A 20,808-nucleotide genomic window follows, 5' to 3' on the forward strand; every position below is an offset into this window, starting at 1 on the left:
TTGGAGACCTTAAAGGTCATCCAGTGCAACCGTACCACCCTAATTCCAACGACCCTGCGCTAAATCACTTCCCTGAGCACCACATCCAAACGGCTTTTAAACACATCCAGGGATGGTGACTCAACCACCCCCCTGTGCAGCCCGTTCCAGTGCTTAACAGCCCTTTCTGTGAAGTTTTTCCTGATACCCAATCTAAAATAACCATAGCAGAGCAGCGCTTGGAGCGATGCAGGCCCTGTATTCCAGGCGGCGTGCTAATAGTAGGAAGGAGAGCATAAATAAAAGATCGGGTTCATTTAATTTGCAGTAGGATCCTGGCTTCTGGAGTCAGGGAGCGTTTCTCTTTCCGCTGTGCTGTGGATGAGAGCCCAGGGAGCTCGGATATCGAGTTCTTGGTGCTTTGGCTGAGGGAATTAGGTCTGTTAATTAGGGAGATTTGCACAGGCTTTATCCAGGACAATATGACAGCGCTGACATCTCTGATTTTTGTTTTGTTTTTGCACTTGAGCCTTTATTTTGTGTGACTGACCAGCGCTGGCTTCGCTCTGCTTTAATTCAAAATTAATGAAAATTAATTGCTCGATATAAATGTTTCAGTGTGAAAGCCTTGTTGTCTCAGTCTCCTGTTTGGGTTCCTAAAGGTGCTCAGTGCTTCCAAATTGCACTGCATTCATCTTTGGGAGCGTTCACTGTCTGCTCTTGGTGACAATGCTGTCACTCCGTGCCTTGGGAGATGATTTTGATCCTGGAAGAGTGATGGAGTCCTCAACATTACAGACTTTTGGTGAGGAGAATTATCCTGCGTTCTATACAGGTGTGGGATTTCCATGTGTTGATAAGCACTGCGTTTTTCATATTTGTAGAGATAAAATAAAGGAAAACAACAAGCTGAAATTCCAGAGAGTACATTTTGCTCAGCTGGCAGCGACCAGTACAAATATCTCAAATATCAGATCCGTTGCTAGCAAGACTGGATGTTTTGAATCTCATATAACCTCGCTGTGGTAACACTCAAAGTCCTTCAGAAGAAACCAGCTTGGTCCTGGCATGATGTGGCTGTCTGCCTCCAATCAGCATTTCAGAGAGCTGCTTTTTGTTTGCCTTAAGCTGCCTAACCAGTTTTCTTGCAAGCCTAATGGATGAACTTTTACTTCCCGTTTCCTTAGCAGAGATGAAGTATCAGAGCTTTTTCTGTTGTTTACCTCCAGAGCAGACGGTGCTCGTTCTTCTCGTTCCGTGCGGGCGGCTGAGAGCCAGGTACCGTGTCTGCAGGAAATCTAGTCATGCTAAGGCACGGCCTGTTTCTCCTCACTTTTGGACTGTCTTTAACTGGAAACTCTTGTTGGATGAAAGGTAAGCTTTTCGTTTCTGTTACGTATTCGGAAAGTTTACCCAGGAATTCTTGTACTTTCCAATTCCAACCAGAAACGTGCAGACCTTTCAAACCAAGGCATGACTGTGCATTAGGCTGTTAGCAGATCTCCTATCCAAGAAGCTCTGGCTTAGGGAAAATCCTGCAATTTGAAGCTTCTTATAGCTTAGTTCTTTGTGATTTTTTTCCCCCGTGGCATAGTAGGTGTTTAAAAGCATCTCCTTCCCTACATGACACCAGTTGTGATAATTGGCAGCTAGTGTCACTGATGGACAGTAAAAAGTGGAGAAAAAGATTTGAAATTCCAGTAATGTTTTGTTTGATGTCCACATTAACTTCTTTACATTGATGATTAGGATTCTGATTTTAGAAGTAGACGTAATGCCTGAAATATTTCTTAGAAAGTTATATGTTTATGACCAATTTTACAGGTGCTTTCTTGCTTTTCTTATAGAGTCATTATAGAATTATTTCAGTTGTAAGGGACCTTTTGGTGACTCTGGGGTCATCTGGCCCAACTTCCCTGCAGTGAATGGGGACACCCACAGCTCCATTGGATGCTCAGAGCCCCCTCCAGCCTGACCTTGGGGGTCTGCAGGGATGGAGCACCACCACCCCTCTTGGCAACCTCTGCCAGTGCCTCACCACCATCATTGTAAAAAAGCTTCCTTTCAGATGTCAAAATGTGAATTGTTAGAACCGTATTTCTGCTCTTATCTCTACATGCACTTACAAAACAGAACAGATTTTATGATTTAGTTAACGAAGTTATTATTTCAGATAAAAAGACAAAAGTAAAGAGGGAGCGCCAATATTATCTACAAGCCTGTTTTGCTATTAGCAGCTTCCACATTTTGATGGTAATGGCAGTATTTAATGTTAATGATAGTCTACCTGCACCTAGTTTTCAAAACTCCTGATGTTATCTAATAGGTAGAGATCATCATTACACTGAGGAGTCCTCCTCCTTGCTTTGAATTGGTGATTCATGATTGCCCTGTGGCTTCTTTGCAGTTAGTTTCCTTTCACAGAAACCCGTGAGGCTGAGGTTAACTTTGCCCTACTACAAATGAGCAGGAATCTCTTTGTTTCCTCACAAGGAACAATTTAAGAAGTAGGTTGTTAAAGCCCACGTTATTGTTGACTCAGTAACCTGTATAAAAGCAACGGCTGTGTCTTTGTTGACCAAAAGAAACACTAAAACCACTTTAATGAACAGGCAGAAAAAAAGGGGAGGAGAAGTTCTCCCAATTTTCCAAAAGGTCACTGGAGATGGTTTTTGCCTGTAACTGAAACTGGACGCTCAACTGACTTCTTAGCTGTAGCTTCCTGAGTTGGGATGGTGTTCTGAAGACAACTCATAGTGTGTAAAACCTTTCACCAAAAAATACAGGAGAAACGTGAGCGTAACTGAGCAAAAGCATCCATCAGCCACTCCTAGAGAGCCCTGCTGCCAACAGACACATCAGCACATTGCACATCCAGCAAGGTGATTTCACAAAACCTGAAGGAACTTAATGGTATTTGAGATCTCAAAATCTCACGCACGGTTAATTTTAACTGGCCAGCTGCCTTAAAACTTCCTAGAAGAGGGCAGATGGGTGGACAGAGAGGATAGATACTGACTTTTTCTGCAGTACTTCAGGTTGAAAGCATCCGTCATGGGAAAAGAAAGTGTTTCAAAAAGGACAGACAAAGTTAATAAGTAAGGGTTAGACTATGGGAGATTTAGCTAATTTGGTCGCTTTTCTTTATGTCCTCTGGAAGACTGCAGCTGAAACCAGATTTTACCTCCTTTTGCATCAGTCTGACCATTCCTGAGCTATTTATTCAAGGCATGCTCTGAATACAGGAGCTTTTTGTTTTGGTTAGATTTTTAGATTTTCTTTTACTCGGGTTTGTGTGATGTTACAGCTGTGGGATTTTATTTTTTTTCATACAATCATTTGTTTTCATAATGACTTTATGAAAGAATGACCAAAACTTGAGTTACCATTTCAGTCTGTAATGTAAGTAACCAAGATACAGTTAGTTTATACACCCAGGAACGCAGAATACTTTGGCCAGGAATGAAAACATTGATTTCTTTGACTTTCTCAGCATAACCCCAGAACTCAGGCAGAGATGGAACAAACCAAACACAGCACAGGCAGTTTTGGTTTGGGTCCCATGCTGGTGAAACTCCTTTTTCTCCATTTATTGTCTGCTCAGAATTATTTTTCAGCTATCATCTCTGTCCTGATGCCAACACCAGACATCACTTACCCTTTCTGATTCCTTAGGAATTTCATTTTTAGGTGCATATTCTGAAGAGGCATCCAGACTTTCTGCATTCGAAATCATTATTCCTCAAAGGTTGACAGGCAGAGAGAAACATCACCCGTTTCTTCATGAGGTTTGTTGTTACTTTTGTTTCTAACGTTGCTGGTCTCGATGATCTCTAGAGGTCCCTTCCAACCCCTACAATTCTGTGATTCTGTTTTTCATAATATTGGCCTATATTGCAGGCATGCATACATACTTTATGTTTATGTTGATACAGATTAGATTCTTAAGTTTTCTTGAGTAGTTTTGAGTGAATTTGTTCCCACAGAGATCTAGGACTGCACTAGTCCTGCCTTATGAGACAGAAGTAGGAAGGAGAATGGGGACTATATCATTCTCCTCCAAGTCAGATTAGACACTGAACTTGAGCTAATGTCCATGCTGTGTGTATTCTGTTGTACTTGGTACACAGTCTTTGAGAAAACATGAGTTTTCAATCATGTAGCACCTGAAGGGCAGATGCTCCCTTGGTACAAGTGGTCCCATACAATCCTACAGGTAAATGAATGAGTTAGAGAGATCTGAACCTTAATTCTTCCGCTCCGAGGTCATTTACCTTTACACCAGATACAGAGTTCAATTATTGAAATAACTGATAATGAAATGGTTAGTCATCTCTGTGCAAACTGATTACCTAAGGAAGTGTTTGCGGGTTGTTCAGATGGCTGATGGTGATTTACATAAGGAGTGTCACAAAACTTGACGTGATAGTTCAGCAGAGTGCATACATGGGCTGTGCCTTCCTTGGAAACTACCTCTGGCCTCCTTCGTCTGGTCTGTGCCTATTTCCTCTCCACTACATCCTCAGGAGCATCTGAGGATGCTGAGGTTCCTGAGACTGTAAAGCGATACAATGGACGCCTATGTTTAGCTTAATGAACACTTATTTTTTTAGTTATTAATACCACAAATGGTAATTATTGACCTTTTTGTAGACAGCATATCTTCGTTCCTTCTCCAGATTTCTAAAGGCAGACATACTTAATCTTCTGTGTAGTTTGTATGATTTTTCATTATGTCTTCTGTATGATTATTTATAGCCTAGCAGAATTTAAACTTTCCATAGGAAAGAACGTAGAGCGTGGTGCTGAATCTTTTAAATGCAGAAAGTGTGAGGGGTAGGAAATGTGTGTTTTGTGAATCAAGTGAATACGTCACACATACGTGGTAGCTGGAGCTCTGTTATCAAAGAAAGCATGGAACTGGCACACCCAGGTAAAAATTCACTGAATGATATTTCTGTTCTGTTTTCAGGAGCATTCAGATGACAATCTTTCTTACTCCATTAAAACCAGAAATGGAACATACCTCCTAACACTGAAGAAAAATAAGTATGTTACAGAGTGCTCTAGGATATCATTCCATGTTTGAATGTGGTTGCATGCAGCCAAGTATTGTTACACAGAAGAAATCACTTTGAGGGCAGACTGCCATAATTACAAAATATGTTGTGTAGTGTCTCTGTTATGGTGCTGCCTCACAAGCACAAGGTAATATTTTTCTGTGCACAACTTGATTTCAATTAATTTATTATTAGCACCACACAGCAGTAGATTTCAGAAAATCCTGGAAAAGTAGAATTCATATCCATTTTTGGCAGGGAGGGTTGTTAGTAATGTTGGAGTTAAGATAAATTTGTCTGTTGTTCTTTGTTGTTTCTGAGTCAGGAACAGTCCAGGCCCTGATATAACATAGTCTGCTCAGGTCCTACTCTGTGGATATTTTAAATACTTCAAAATAACACATTTTCCAAATAGCTCAGCTCATTCTGCAGGTATCTCTTTCATGTCTATGCAGTTTAGTAATAATATAAGAGGAGTATGCTGCTAACAATGTAGTACTTACTAGGATTTTTGATTTATTTCTTGCTTTATAGACCCTTAAAAGAGCAGTAGTTTGTTTTTGTTTGCAGAGACCTTGTTAGCAAAGACTTTATGCTATATACCTATGGGAAAAATGGGAAACTGGAGGCAACACAATCAAAAAACAAGGTATTGTACATCTTAAATTTCCCCTTTCGGGTAAGAGCTTCCTCAAAGCAGAGAACCCAAGCTTTTTGAACTGAAGGCCTTATTAACAATTTGATAGAACTGAGAGCAGCAGCCAGGATATAGGTGCATCTGTATGCATTTCAAAAGCAAAAGTGAATGTGTGTGACCATTCATTCTGAGTGTCTTTGTGTCTGTACAGTGGAACAATAAAAACTGTTTACATTTTTGGCAGTGGAAAGGGAAATGCAGGTATGCCAATGAAGGGCACCCATAGGAAAAAGAACTATATGCTGGGAGAGAGATTTTGTCAAGGTTTTCTATTTATAGCATTAATGTTTATGTGATATAGAACAGAAGGTTTCATGTTTTATGAGGGAGCAGTCGTGTCCTCATACTTTTTCTGATGATACAGCATCACTATTTTGTAAGGTGAGAAAGGAGGCACAGGAAATTATGCCAAGATTGAATTTGAGCTACCCAACTAGGTCACCTTTGCATAGTACACTGCTAAAGGTACAATGGCAGCATCAAGGCTCTGTAGTTTTGAGCAAACCTTCAGAATGCTTTTATGTTTAATTTCAGCCTTTACCTGCATGCTAGCTCAGTGAGACTGCTTTGTGCATGCAGAGCTTCTTGGATCAGCCTTGGAGAGGATTCTATGTGAGAACAAGATAAGCAATAGAGACACAAAGATCTCATGAAAAGATGGTGACAGGTTAAATAAAAAAGCTCTATTTTCTAGAACCAGGGGACCAGATGCTGTAGTAATTATTACTCATGTCAAGTAATATTTTACTCCCAAGAAATCTGGGATTATTTTAGAATATGGAACACTTTCAATTTGCAAAAGTCAGCTATACCATCCTGCAAATAATAAGGCTGGTTACCAAATACGTTTGAATTTGAACACAGCAACCTTATTTTGTCATTAATTATGTGGCCTTGTTGCATTTCAGACACACTGTTATTACCATGGTGCTGTTGAAGGAATGGCTGACTCGGTGCTTGCTCTTAGCACATGCGATGGCCTGAGGTATGACCTCTTGCTTTTTGCTTGGAGATAATTAACTGTACCACCAGTAAAAACAAAACAAAAGCCTTAATATCCATCTTACTCACGGAAAGAAGCACCATCCTGTCTTGCAAAGATTTTTTACGTTTCACATCTTGATGGAGCTGAAATTCTATACAGGTTTTATTCTTTGTCTCCACTACTATTTATCACTTATCTGAAATTCCTTCGGGGAGAAAGACAACACGAGGGAGAGCGTGATCTAAATACGTGTAGAACACAGGCATGAGCAAAGGCCTGTAATACTTGATACAAGTGCACAGAATATCCTGTCCATGGAAGGGACCCACAGGGATCACTGAGTCCAACTCCTGGCTCCATGCAGAGCAATCTAAGAGCTCAACTATATATCTAAGGTGTTGTTTGTTGCCAGGGAAGCCTGTTCCAGTGCTTGACCATCCACAACAGTTATGCTTTCCCAGTAATTGATTCAAGGAGCATATATTTCCATAAGATCAATATCTTCAATGAGTACTGTTTTTTCTTTTGAGATCCTGTTGGGCTTCTGAATTCACCCCCTATACTGAGATAATTTGAGATAATAATTTATGTTAAGATAGTGGCACGAATAATTACGCTTTGAAGTGTTTATCTACTGTTCACTGCCCTAGTCATAATCACGAGAGAGAAATAATTCTTCATTCTTTTATGTTCATCAGAGGAATTATCTACATTGCTGGCAAATGGTATGGAATGGAGCCACTCAACACATCCAGAACGTTTGAACACAGGTTTTACCAGTTAGAAGACATGCAGCATATTCCTTTCCACTGTGGTGTGCTGAATGACGGCCTTCATCATGAGATGCAGATGTTTGTGAAGCAGTCTGTGAAATATGCATTTTCACTAAACAGTACCTCTAGTAGGGAAGAGCTTTTGAGGGTAAATACACTCCTGTTTCTCTCCTGAGGGCTACAGTCCAAACTATTTCCTCAGTCTGTCCCAGTAGCAAAGGGTCTGCAGAGCCTTGTTTTGGCATGGTATCATTGCAGGTGGGTTTGGCTGAGCACCTCCTGTTGCTCACGTTTTCGTGGACCCCAAACTGTTGGGAGTTCTGATAAATTCTGAAAGAGAAGAATAGCACAATGGGAATCTAACATAACTTGAAGCAGTCCTTTAGCAGAGCTCAGCCCATGGGTGTATGGAAGGCATGAAGCTGCCATTCAGCTCGTGCATCTCAAGGTCTGACCAAAAGTAAAGTGCTAACGTACTGATACTGGCGTGGAAATCTAAAGCTAACTTACATTTGAGGCCAGTTTAAAAATGCAAATTTCTTTATAAATACATTAAATGAAAAAGGTGAGAAGGATGAGTTAAAAACCTTGAATCCACTAGGCAGCATTAACTTACTGTGCTTTCTAATTTGCAGAAGAAGCGAGCTGTCCTGCCACAGAAAAGCTATGTGGAATTATTTGTGGTTGTGGATAATCACAGGGTAATGACTCTGTAGAATGCTAAATACCTTATGTTAAAATATTAACACTTTTCACTGACGTTTGCATGTGGCATCTTACAGTTTTTGCAGAAGAACTCTGATCCTGCTGCAGTGCAAAAGGAAACCGTTGAGCTGATTAATTATGTTGATGGGGTAGGTCTGTTCAGTCACCTATGTTCAGTAGCTTTTATATGTCTTAGTTTTCAGAAGAGAAAATAATTCAGTAAATCTGTGCAGCTGTGTCCTGAGAGCGTATTTGGAAGTTATGTGGCAATTTGTGATATTAAGGCATGCTACGTATCTGTGCACAGAACTTGTAGAGGTGCAGACCACAAACCTGAGGTCTGCAGCACTTTTTATGTTTCCAGGAAGAGTATTTCACTTGTTTGCAATTGTTTTTTCCTTCAGCAAACTGTCAGCATTGTGAATAATTCTGTGAGGAATGCAATGACATGCTCACAGTTTCTCCTCAATGCATTTAGCTAAGAAAATGAATGAACATTATCTTTCCAATGTCACCTGAAAGATCTCCTTAAGCATATTCATGAGTAGATTGCCTTCAGTCATGTATTTCTTAATATTAAACTAGATTGTAACTATTCAAAGAAACTAAACTTATGTCTCAGTCACAGTTTGGCTTCCTGTTAATGCAGCAGTAACGAAGAAATCCTTCATAACTCACTTGAACCAGACTGATGGATAGGCATCACCTTTTTTTCCCCCTTTCCAGATGTACAGTGCACTGAATATCCAGATTGTTTTGGTTGGATTAGAGATCTGGACAGATAAAAACCAAATCTCTGTAATGGAGGGTTCAGCTGGAGATGTACTGAGTAGATTTGTTTCTTGGAGACAGAAAGATCTTCTTAAGCGATCCAGAAATGATGTCAGCCATCTCATAATGTAAGTTTTTATTTAGTGGCAGAACTGGCCACGCTGCCAGAGTTGCTAATATATGTGGGTTTTGTTTCATATCTGAATGAAAACATAACTGGAAAACAATTCCCTCAACTTCCAAAATCAAGAGAATGTAATGAATATAGTTTGATCTTAGAAGCACTGATACAGCAGGCTTTAGCGACTGATCATTACTTCCAATCAGTGTTATCCCAGTATTATTAGTTGAAACCATGATATCGTGCAACTTTCTTCTTGTCTTCAAGAAGACCAAATTATGCTTTGCAGTATTTGTTTCATCAGCGCCTTTTAGAAGCAACCTTAAACGTTCAGCTCCTCTTTCAACACCACCTTCAAATTGCTTCTGTCACAGAGGGAGAGACTCTTACGGCGGATCCATCGGAATGGCTTTTGTGGGAACCGTCTGCTCACAGGTGCAGGGAGGGTCGATCAGCACTGTAAGTACATTCCATGGCTGACTGTGTTACTATCACACTATGATCCTGTTAGAAGGAACAGAAAGGGCAGCAGAATTCAGCCCTGCCTGAAAATAAACAGTGGCAAACTGCCATTTCTTGCTGGTTTTGCTTTGCGACACAATTTTGTGTTGTCTTTGTAGCCTCTAAGAAACCTGTGGCTTGACTAAGTGGGCAGGTAGAAACGTAGTACTTTACTTTCATAATTTTTAACACTGATTCTCTTTATTAGTTGAATCATAACAATGTGTTACGTCATGCTACAGTAGTTGCACATGAACTGGGACATAACCTTGGAATGAAACATGATGATAACAGGTGTCCTGCATCCTACATTATGTACAGCACAGATAAGTAAGATTTCCATTTAATTTAATGACTGTTATGTATCTGCACTGCCTATGTCTTGTAAACTGAGAAGATTCCACGAGCACCAAGGAACTTTTGTGAATGAGAAGTCGTTTGAAGATTTTGATCACGGAGTGAATGTTTGGGCTTGATTTCATTTGCATTTATTTGAATCGTTACCTATTTTCTGACCCGGTCAGAAGATATTGCAATCAGGCATTTTTGGACTCAGCACAAACGAGGGATTTTGGAAGCCTATTATGTATAAGAATGTATAATCTGATGGGTCTTTTTTGCTTCTGAAAAAAGGAAAATCTTTTTTTATTTCTAAAAGTAATACAAAACAAAGTAAAAAGAGAATATTTCAAGATCTCTAACATCTGGAAACGTGACAGTATTTTATTGAATTGTCTTTTTGCAAGGAAAATCTAATGAAAACATTGTGCTTTCCAGGGGATCCAGGAATTTCAGTTCCTGCAGTGCTGATGATTTTGAGAACCTTGTTCTAAATGGAGGAGGAAACTGCCTCAGAAATCCACCCAAAACAAGTAATGTTTACAAAGAGCCTGTCTGTGGTAACAACGTGATTGATAACAATGAAGAATGTGACTGTGGAAAGCCACAGGTAATGGAATTCAGCTGTGTACTTGTGTGTTATACTTGCACACGTGATTTGTGTTAACATCTGGGGAGCCTTTCTTTAAGTTTACATTTTTGCAAGCTGTATAAAGGTAAATGTTAGAAAAAGCCTAAAATGATACAATCAGTTTTGATAGGAACCCAGTTGAGGGCTACTGAACTTGATAGAGCTTTGAGTCATTGCCTAACAGAGAAGTGCATTTCAGTGCACAGCATGTGAAAATGCCATTGGTTTTTGTGCTGGTTTTAGCAAGGTAGAGATTTATGTAACAGAAAAGTGATTACTAGTTTGTGTAGCACTTACATGTTTCCTAACTGTAGCCCTCAAAATTAGCCCAAAGCACAATTACTTTGGTCATATTCACACTGTGAAAGTGTCTTTCTAAGAATGGGGCATATTGGCTCATTCTTTGGTGTCTCCAGAAAGACACCAATAAATCAAAAGGCTGCCAGTAGCCCCATTGCATAGGTCTTCTTCTAAGCCAAGAAAAGATATCAGCATTTCCCTACATCAAACTGCCAGTGTAGTGGGAAAATGAGACAGGGTGGGATAAGTAGTATTATTTTAAAAACAAACTGGTCTGCTTCTTTGGTGCCTGCCTAAAGTGGAAACCTATCTTATATTCCTATGGCATAGCCCATCAAAATAGGTGTTTTTCTGATGACTTGTAAAAAAAATACAGCCAGACTATGTTGCTTTCTGTGAGAGGCTCTCAGTCTCAGCATATGCAAGACAGGCAGTGTATGTAATGCTTGGTTTGTCCATGCACTTAGCTTGACCAGCTACATTCCTAGCTACACAAGGTAGAAAGATGGTGTTCCCTTCTTTCTGACTGTCTCAGGAATGCACCAACCCTTGCTGCAATGCTGCCACCTGCAAACTTACGTCTGGATCGCAGTGTGCACAGGGACTGTGCTGCAAAAACTGCAAGGTAGGCTTTGTTTGATTAAGCTGAACTGATACTCATTACTAGGCTGGCTTTCTTAGGAGGTGTTGGAAAAGAATCCCATAGAATCTCTTGACATAGTTCCACATCAAACTACATTCACCAGCAGAAAGCATGGAGGTAGAGAATTTGTCTCTTGATGAGTTCTGAAGGTTAGAAATGGAATCTCATCTCTGTGTCATCCCTCCCAGGAGGAAGAAGTAATCAGGGGATTCAGCAATAGTCATCTCCATTATGCAACTCCAGGCATCTGCACAGTCTCTGATTGTTGGCTGCTTTTTAATTTGTGCTTGTGTGTGCATTTGTACGACCTACCCAACTCTTCTGCAAACTCAGCTCAAAAACTTTGTAGCTACGCCCTATGAACCTGAGGGAAGTTTGGGACTTTTTATTAGATGTTAATCAACAAAAAACCCACCCTATTTTATCTTCTTTAAAATCTTCTTTAAAAACAGATTCTCAGCTGTCATTGTTTCATGTTTGAAGTCGTGCCGTTACGAAATAAAAGTGAGCCAGCATTCTTCTCCTGTTCCAGTTTAAAGCAGCAGGAACAGAATGCAGATCAAAAATGGATTTCTGTGATCTCCCTGAATACTGCAATGGAAGCTATGCCTACTGTCCAGACGATGTTTACATCATGAATGGTTACCCATGCAACAACATGGAAGCATATTGCTACTACGGAGTGTGTCAGAGCTTTGACTCGCAGTGTGAAGCTATATATGGAAAAGGTAAGTTTATAATTTAATGCAAAAAGACTTGTAGTCTTCTAGAGACGTTTCATAGCTTGCTTTTTCTTCCTCATATTTTTAAGACTGCGTGATGGCTTGCTAAGAATCTCTATTTTTCATACAGGGGCACGAAAAGCACCTGATCTGTGCTTTGAAAAAGCCAATATTAAAGGAGATAGATTTGGAAACTGTGGAATGACAGGTGGAGTGTACAAGAAGTGTTCTGTTCAGTAAGTCAGTACTAAACAAAAGCCACCCCTAAGATCTCCAGTGTAAAATACACATTCCGTTATGTACTTGTAGAGCACAGAGGTTTAAGACAAGAGTATTTGTTTAAAATGCAGCCTATATTTGACTGGCTGGTGTATTTGCATTTATACTGGGGGTTTTTTGTGTGTTTTTTTTTTGCTGTTCATCTTCTCTCCAAGTGCCATTTGTTCACTACAGGCACAGTCTGTGTGGCAAGCTCCAGTGCACTTCTGTTAGCCTTCAGAATCTTCCTGCTTGGAGTGTTGTCAATAATGCCTCTGGGGTTTTATGCTGGTCCTCTGATTTTGACTTAGGATCAGATATCCCTGATCCTGCTCAAGTTCATGATGGAACAGCATGTGGAGAAAAGAAGGTAAGACAAATGTCAGCATATGTACACAGCGTATTGCACCAGCTGGAAAGCTCTTAACTTTCAAAAGCATTCAATGGTTCACTTATGTATCTACCATAATGTCATTAGAAATCTGCTTTTTCAGAGATACGCACACAATTCATTAGCTCTTAAAAACAACCTGTGGTGCTACAAATCAGTGAGCAATCTTATCAGTTACTCAAACTATTTTCATCAAGCTGCATCCATAGATTTAAGAAAATGTGAGATAAATACAGCTATAAGGCTGTTAAGGACTCAGTGTTCTGTATGCCAAGGCAAAGGGCTGATAAGCAAAAGCTGTAGACTTGAAAATGTATATTATTATATAGTATATGTATAAAATGGATCGGATTTGGGGGGAATGTTGCATTTAAAAGCCATTTTTTAAATACTTTCCCAGGCCTGTGTAGCTTTTGAGTGTGTGGATGCAAGTCATCTGGGCTACAGCTGCGATGTAAAGCAGAAGTGTAATGGCAATGGGGTGAGTAGATGGTGTTTTCATGCTCTACATCTTGAAGATAGCTGCAGAATGCCTCTGTAAAAGCAACAGCCTGACAGATGGCTTTGCTTTATTCTGCTCTGTACTGAAAGTTAAATCCACGTTTAAATCCATAATTCACGTTAGCAGTACACTGTAAACGCCTTAGCACTAACATTGCAAGACACTTCTAAACATTTCTTCTGAATTTCCCTCGGGACTACTCGAATATTTCTGAGTTGTCAAACTGTAAGAGGAGAGTATTCCTCTGAGGAGGACAGGCTGGTGATTCAGGATGCAGATATTTCTCTGTGAAGAATGAAAATGGAGTCGGACAGTTTCAGAACTGAAGTTCTTTCACTCAGTGTTCTGGAACGTTGTGGAAGCGGTGAGCTTATGCTTCCTATGCTTCTGTGCAATACTATGCAATATTTCTTGTTCCCACCTGCAGTTCTTAATGTGTAACTTAAGATATACATCAGAGGTTGAAAGTGGCTGCTTCCAAAAAGCCTTTCCTTGACTAAACCCCTTTGCATTGGCTGCAGGTGTGTAACAACAATGGCAACTGCCACTGCAATTCTGGATGGGCGCCTCCGTTCTGTAACCAGTCAGGCTACGGTGGCAGCACTGACAGTGGTCCAGCTCACATGGGTATGATTCTGAAACTGCTTTCTTACTGCTTCCAGGTCCCATTTAATTAATCTACTCATACAGGGTGGTTTTCTGTCTCTTTTCTAAGGCTTTTTTTCTTTTTTCTCTACTGCTCATTTGTGACTGCCTTGGAGATTGAACAGCATCTGATTTGTGTCTGCAGACCTACACAAGTTGGTCCGAGGGAGAAGCTCCATTTTAGTTTTATCTGAGATAAAAAACAATACACTCATTACTTAGAATTACTTGTACATTTTAAAACAGTTAGATGTTCTCAAATATTTAATTCCTAATTATTTTGAACCTGATAAAACACGTATCATATAGTAAGGCTACAGCTTGAGTACGAAACCAGCAGCCTTTACATATGGAAAAGGCGTCACTGCAATGAGGGGGATGAAGGAGGTTCATGCTGCACCATCACTGCTCAGCTGAGAGCCATGAAATTATGCAAAGGGAAGAAGGAGTGAATTTTTCTGGCATTTACACTGAGAGACCAGGGAAAGCCTTTTACACCTGTGACTAAAAGGAGAATGTTGTATGTCATACAGCACAGGCTGAGTAAGGCAAGGACAATTTGTGATTATGGAAATGCAAATCCTGATTATTAGTTTTGCTTTATAGCAATTTAAAGATGGCAATTCTTACCTCAGAAAGGTATTTTTAACTGCAAAATGCTTTCATACGAGGTGAAACAAGACGGCTGTCTTACACGATTGCTGTTATTTTTCTCCAGATTCATCACTTCGGGACGGCCTGCTTATTTTTTTCTTCGTTGTGCTGCCAGTACTGATTGTGACTGTAATAGCAGTAATTAAGCGTGGCGCAATAAAGAGGAAGTTTTGCAGGAAAAGTAGAAGACATCACAGGTATGATCCTTATTACAAATGCATTTCAATGGTTGTGAGGGTGCTCTAAATCAATTTAGCAATCTAGTTAGACGCTCTGTTTAAAAAAATTCTACATAGCCCCCCAAAGAGAAAGACCGTCCTGCTATTGGTAAATGTGAGTACTTTCATACAGATGCTCTGATCGTGAGTTCTCAAGCATTTTTTTTTCTTAAAATGCACTGCACCGTTCTCATTGGTACTTGTTATTGTGTTCATGGGCACAGGGGCATGGAGCATGGGTGGTGAGGCACTGGCACAGGTTGCCCAAGGAGGCTGTGGATGCCCCATCCCTGCAGGCATTCAAGGCCAGGCTGGATGTGGCTCTGGGCAGCCTGGCCTGGTGGTTGGAGACCCTGCACACAGCAGGGGGTTGGAAGCAGATGATCTTTGAGGTCCTTTTCAACCCAGGCCATTCTATGATGATGAACGTGGAAATTATTTGCCACATCCAGGAAGTCAGAAACATGAGATCTGTAACCGGGTCCCTTTGTAAGCGTTCATCCCTTCATGCTGTCAATCCAAATGGGGATTTTCCTGATGGTGGTGTTTTCCTTTCAGGGATAACAATGCACAGCAACCAAAGCAAAGCAACAGACCAACCCATACCACCAGAAATGATCAGGTAAGGCAGATGCATAGCTGTATTACTTCGTGCTGAGTAATCCCAGTCATACAGTGCCTTCACCTAAGGCCCTTACTGATTACGTTGTGGTTTTATTGATACACAAAAGCCATCAGAGGCTGTTGGACAGGACAAAACACCCTGTCTGAAAGTTGCATAGCATTAGCTCTGTTGAGAATAGTGAGCTACGATTTGAAATGTGTTGCACTAACCTGATTATCTGTGCCATCTCTCCTAGCCCACCACAGCAAGCCCCGATATTTTCACCATATCGCATTTTCCCGGTCCAAGGTTTGTATGACTTAAACGTTTGCTACAGGGGGCAAAATTCCTGCTCAGAAGTACGGCTTGTCTCGGTGCCGAAGCACTTCTCAAAGCTGTTTCCCCCCCCTCCAGGCAGGCAGGACAAACGCGGTTTCCCGCGGTTCCTTCAGGACCTCATCGACCTGCCGTCCCATCACCCCGACCCGCTGTGTGAGCAACTCCCTGGGCCACAACTGCTGCCAGGAACTGATAAGGAGAAGCACGAGGGCTGGCATCTCGCAGCCCTCCACGTGTGCATCCTTCCAGCAGCACGTACCGCTGGGAAAGACTCGGTGCCGAGAGACTCTGAGCACAGCCTTTGTGTCATTGCCTTACTGTATTATTGCCTAAGAGCTGCTGGCTGCGTTTGTGCCTCTTCTACCTCACCTTTCTTTTTGTTTTTATTTCTTTCACGGAAAGCCTGAAGTCCAGCTGTGGTTGCTTTAAACCTGTGGCAGAACGGGGCTTCTCAGCGCGCAGCCTCAGCTGCAGGGGAGGAGAAGCGGATGGGGGTCATTTAACAGCCGTCCAGTTCCGTCCTGTGCGGGCAGCCCGCAGCTCCTTCGGGCCCCTTCTCCTCCTCCTGTAGGCAGAAACCCGCGGGGCAAAGCGCGTCCTGCAAGCAACGAGCTCCCTCGGCAGTCCTCAGATGGCGGAATCGCACTAATGCAATGACTTAACGTACATCACCGGCACGATCTTGATTTCGTGGCCGTGGAACGCAGCCCGCTGCCGTCGGGCGCCCGGCAGCTGCCGCACCGTTCGTCACCCTCCACGTACTTCCCGAACCGCCGCCGCCGCGAGGACCGCCGCTCCTCCAGGGGGCGCTCTCGCCGCGCGCCCGCTCTCCCATTGCGCCTGCGCAGGGCCGCCCCCTCGGGGAAGCGGGGTGTGAGCGCAGCGCGGCGGCGATGGAGCGGGCGGGCGGCGAGCGCGTGGTGCTGTGCGTGCTGTGCGTGCTGTGCGGGCTGCCGGCCGCCGGCAAGTCTACGCTGGCCCGCGCTCTGCGCCGCCAACTGCCGCTCCGCCAGGGCTGGGACTGCGCGCTGCTCGTCTACGACGACCTCATCCCGGAGGAGGCCCGGGGGCGGGGCGAGCCTCCGGACGGGGAGCCCCCATTGGTCAGTGCCGCTCTCCTTCCCGCCTTCCCATTGGCCGCGTCGCTCGGCCGCGGTTGCCGGGCGGCGAGGCGCAAACCCCGCTCCTCGCTCCGCCCCGCAGGACTCCGCCTGGAAGCGGCGGCGGCGGGAAGTGCTGCGGCTCCTGGAGCGCTTCCTGAGGGCGCTGCGCTCCGGCTGCCCCCCGCCCGGCCCCGCCCCGCCCGCCTGGGGCCGCTTCCTGAGCTGCTGCGCCGAGCAGGGGCCGCTCCCGGGGCGGGACGGAGGCGGTGCCGGGGTCCGCCCGCTGTGCGTCGTCCTGGATGACAACTTCTACTACCGCAGCATGCGATACGAGGTGTTCCAGCTGGCTCGCGAGTGTAATTCGTGCTCCGCTCCTCCTGCCGGGCGTGGGTCGAGCGGGGCGTCCTGCTTCGTGTCGGCCGGTGGCAGCGGGGTGGCGCTGGGGGGATGGCAGGAGGGTTGGACCTTCCCGGCAGGGCAGCCTTTGCCGCCCGTCTACACGCGTACCGGTGCAGCGCACAGGCTCTCGTTGGTCTCAGAGCTGACGGTGGCTGCGTTGAAAAAACACTGTTTTGTAGCCGAGAGTTTGCTCTGTCAAACAGTATTGTGCCCTTTGTACCTGTTGTAGTTTCCGTGGGAATAAACAGGAGGCGAGCAGCGTAGGAGCTGCTGGGTCTCACGCTGCCGTTCTCGGTGTGCCGCCCTCAGAACTGGGCTCCTTCATCCAGAGGATCAGCACTCGTGCACGGCCTCGTCCAGACAGCTGTCCATTGCATCCCTGCAGATTCCCTGGGCTTCTGCCAGCTCTTCCTGGAATGCCCCCTGGAGCTGTGCCTGCAGAGGAACCGCCTGCGGGGCAGCCCGGTGCCCGAGGGGACGATCTGCCGTATGGCACAGAGAATGGAGCTGCCAGAGCCCGAGAAGAACCCCTGGGAGCAGAACAGCCTCATCCTGAGCTGCTCTGCGTGCACCTCAGAGGAGCAGTGTGATGCCGGGCTGATGGAGGCTTTCCAGTGAGTTCTGTTTGCACATACGGGCGGTTGAAGCTTGTCGTCGTTTCATATCATTAAGCTCTTTACTGTGAGAGTGGTGAGGTGCTGGAACCGCCACCTGTGGATGCCCCATCCATCCCTGGAGGTGTTCAAGGCCAGGTTGGATGGGGCCCTGGGCAGCCTGGTCTGGGATTAAATGTGGAGGTTGGTGGCCCTGCATGTGACAGAGGGTTGGAGCTTGATGATCCTTGAGGTCCTGTCCAATCCAAGCCATTCTATGATCTGACTTCTCTGTAACTATTATTTCACTGACTGTCTCATAAATTTAACTGGAAATGGGGGTTTTCTGTCATGAGCTATCATGACAAAATGAAAGATACATTTCTGTTGAGACTGTTGGATTAATGCATTTCTCTATTCTTTGTTTCCTTAGCGTGCAGATAATTAATTTGCTGGGCGCTGCGTTGCAAAACCCCGTGAAGCAAAACAAGGAAGACACTGAGCAGAAGGTAGAGTGCTGTGTTTTAAAATTCCATGGCTCTTTCAGATGATAGGGAATTAATTTCGTCTGGAATTGTGCTCACAACACCATAGTGACAAAAATTCAAAGAGTTCTATTGCGGTTCTGGGTGGCAAAAGCATGCACACGGAGGCTGATCCTATTTGAAACGGGTACTTTTGTCGCCTTATTAAATGAAGCCAACAGACAGCCTTTAACATCCTGTTGTGCAATTAGCAAGCAAGCAGTAAAGAATGCCTTTTGGAGCTGATCACAGTGAAGGAGATAATGCTTGCTTCTTCATGTTGTGTGTACGTGTCTGGCAGTCGCCCTCTGTCTCAGAAGAGAAGGAGCAGATGTGCACTGCGCTGGGCACTGAGGTGGTGCTCACATTTCTCCCCGTTGGAGAATGAGTACTTCAAAGGCTGATCATAATGTGAACAAATTCTCATTTGTTTGCACGTTTCTCCCTGTCTGTTGGTCCTTTTGGATAGGAAGCAGATCGAGCGATCTGTGCAGCCAGTGCTGTCCATCAAGCTGATCAGACATGCAGACGAATCATCTCTCAAACTATGAAGGAGGCAAAAGGTACGTGAGGCACAGCTGAGGTGGAGCACAGCCAAGGTGTTAGCTGGCACCGTAAGGTTAACCTGTGGAATCCCTCGGGATTAATTGGATTCCCAACCCTGCAGCTGTGACCAAGGCAGTATCCTTCAGAAGCCTTGCCAGATTTACTGAACAACACGAGCCAAAGTTATGGTAAATGTTAGTTTCTAAAATGAGCATAAAATGACAACTTGAATTTTCTTTAAGATAAGAACGTGCTCCCAAGTGAGATGAAAAGCCTGGCAGAAGAACTCAACAAACTCAAGGCAGAATTTTTGGAAGATCTGCGGCATGGAAGTCATGTGGGAAACGAATCTGGCCAACAAAATCCCACTACTGACCCTGCTACCAGTGTGCTTTCTTCATTCCAACTTGAGGCAACCAATATAGTTAATAAATATGTTTTAAAGTAATAATACAGAGAATGTTGGGTTGCTTTGAAGAGTAAAGAGCGTTAAAAACGTAACGCTGCTTTAGCAGTACTGCTGAAAACACCTGAGAGTGACAGCTTCCTTCTCAGGGCTCAGCCACCTCTAACTCCTGCTCCTGGTTTATGGAACAGGGATGCTGTAGAGCACAGCAGCCTGGGAGGAATGCCTGGAAGTCATCAAGTTCCACTTCCCTCTTGCAGTGGGACCAACATCGGGCTGGCCTGGCTTTCGCAGAACCTCATCCAGCTGAGGTTTCGAAGAGCACCTTGAATGGCAGCCTGCTCAGCTCTGTTCCCAACAGGTAGCTGAGCATTTCCACAGCTCTTTTGTGCCTGACAGGGTGTAAAAGCAGTAAGTGAGATGGCATTTAGCACGTTGAGTGATAGGTTGACAATAAATGAACTGCAGCATCCAAAGTCAGGATACAGACAGTTATGCTCCATTCAAGTACTGTCTCAGTTTCCCAAGTCCAATTTTTAGGTCAGGCTCCTGGCCTCTCTACAGCAACTCCGTAAAGGAAAAGATTTGAAACCCCTTAAATGGAAATTCAGAGCTGCAGGCACACGTGAATGCAGGTTGGAATAACTTGGATGTCCAAAGGAGCTTAAAAGTTGGTGCTGCCTTCAAAGCTGTTACAAGACATTCATTTCCATGCATAGGGACGTCCAGCTTAGGGTGACGAAAGGCTTGATCTCACCTTCCATACCTTACCTAAAGCACACCTAGGCATGAGCAGTTCACCAGCTGATCCACGTGCAATTGAAAGATGAATCACTGTAAGGCTTAATTAGAAAGTATTATTTTATTCTTACCTTACAAAAGCAAAGCTCCACAACATGAACTACACTAGATATAGTCGAGTTATTTCAGAATTAACCCTGTCTTCTGAGAACATCCACTACACAGTAAAATTCAGTTTACAGTTCTAATGGATTTCATTTTTGCATACAAAATATGCTCTTTACATTGAAATACGTATTATTAACAAAGCAGGTACTTAGAAGCACATACACAAAGATTGCTCAATGAAAAATGCTTCAGCAAGGTATATATTTTCCTGCACCAAAACATCCATTTGCTGTAGATTCTCAAAGAAGTTGAAAATTAATAGAAAACTTGCCAGTGAAAACTTCTAAATTACATTCCCATCGTCCAAAGAAACAAAAAGCAAAGAAGCAAACCCCAAAAACATCCTGGAACAGAAATACAACAGATCATTTTGCTAGGAAACAGTGGCACGCACCTTTATGTTAAAATGCCAATTAAAGTTTGATGTCAAAATTATCTAAACATTGTATCTGTGACAAACCAATTATTACTACTCTCTGTTGGCTGTTTC

At 43.4% G+C, this 20,808-nt stretch overlaps 2 protein-coding genes across 2 annotated transcripts; both read left to right on the top strand.

Annotated features, from left to right (window-relative positions):
• Positions 1 to 1,283: 1,283 nt before the first annotated feature.
• On the top strand, positions 1,284 to 15,995 carry LOC306946389 (disintegrin and metalloproteinase domain-containing protein 9-like; the record flags this gene model as incomplete). Its single annotated transcript, XM_079535413.1, has 22 exons — positions 1,284 to 1,353; positions 3,655 to 3,767; positions 4,952 to 5,028; positions 5,610 to 5,688; positions 6,645 to 6,721; positions 7,420 to 7,642; positions 8,130 to 8,195; positions 8,277 to 8,348; positions 8,926 to 9,098; positions 9,466 to 9,550; positions 9,801 to 9,922; positions 10,370 to 10,541; positions 11,398 to 11,487; positions 12,038 to 12,233; positions 12,358 to 12,463; positions 12,681 to 12,855; positions 13,277 to 13,357; positions 13,900 to 14,005; positions 14,742 to 14,874; positions 15,454 to 15,517; positions 15,756 to 15,812; positions 15,918 to 15,995. 22 exons carry the CDS (start codon positions 1,284 to 1,286, stop codon positions 15,993 to 15,995), a joined length of 2,415 nt encoding a protein of 804 aa, XP_079391539.1.
• Positions 15,996 to 16,731: 736 nt separating this feature from the next.
• Positions 16,732 to 19,739, top strand: PSTK (phosphoseryl-tRNA kinase; the record flags this gene model as incomplete). The annotated part of the gene is given in 8 exon segments (XM_079535951.1): positions 16,732 to 16,941; positions 17,042 to 17,296; positions 17,591 to 17,660; positions 17,663 to 17,954; positions 18,367 to 18,442; positions 18,927 to 19,020; positions 19,246 to 19,410; positions 19,516 to 19,739. Coding segments are annotated over 8 exon segments (1,386 nt in total).
• Positions 19,740 to 20,808: the final 1,069 nt, after the last annotated feature.

This window comes from Tetrao urogallus, assembly GCF_951394365.1.
Source record: "Tetrao urogallus genome assembly, chromosome: 5".
Taxonomy (NCBI): Eukaryota; Metazoa; Chordata; class Aves; order Galliformes; family Phasianidae; genus Tetrao; species Tetrao urogallus.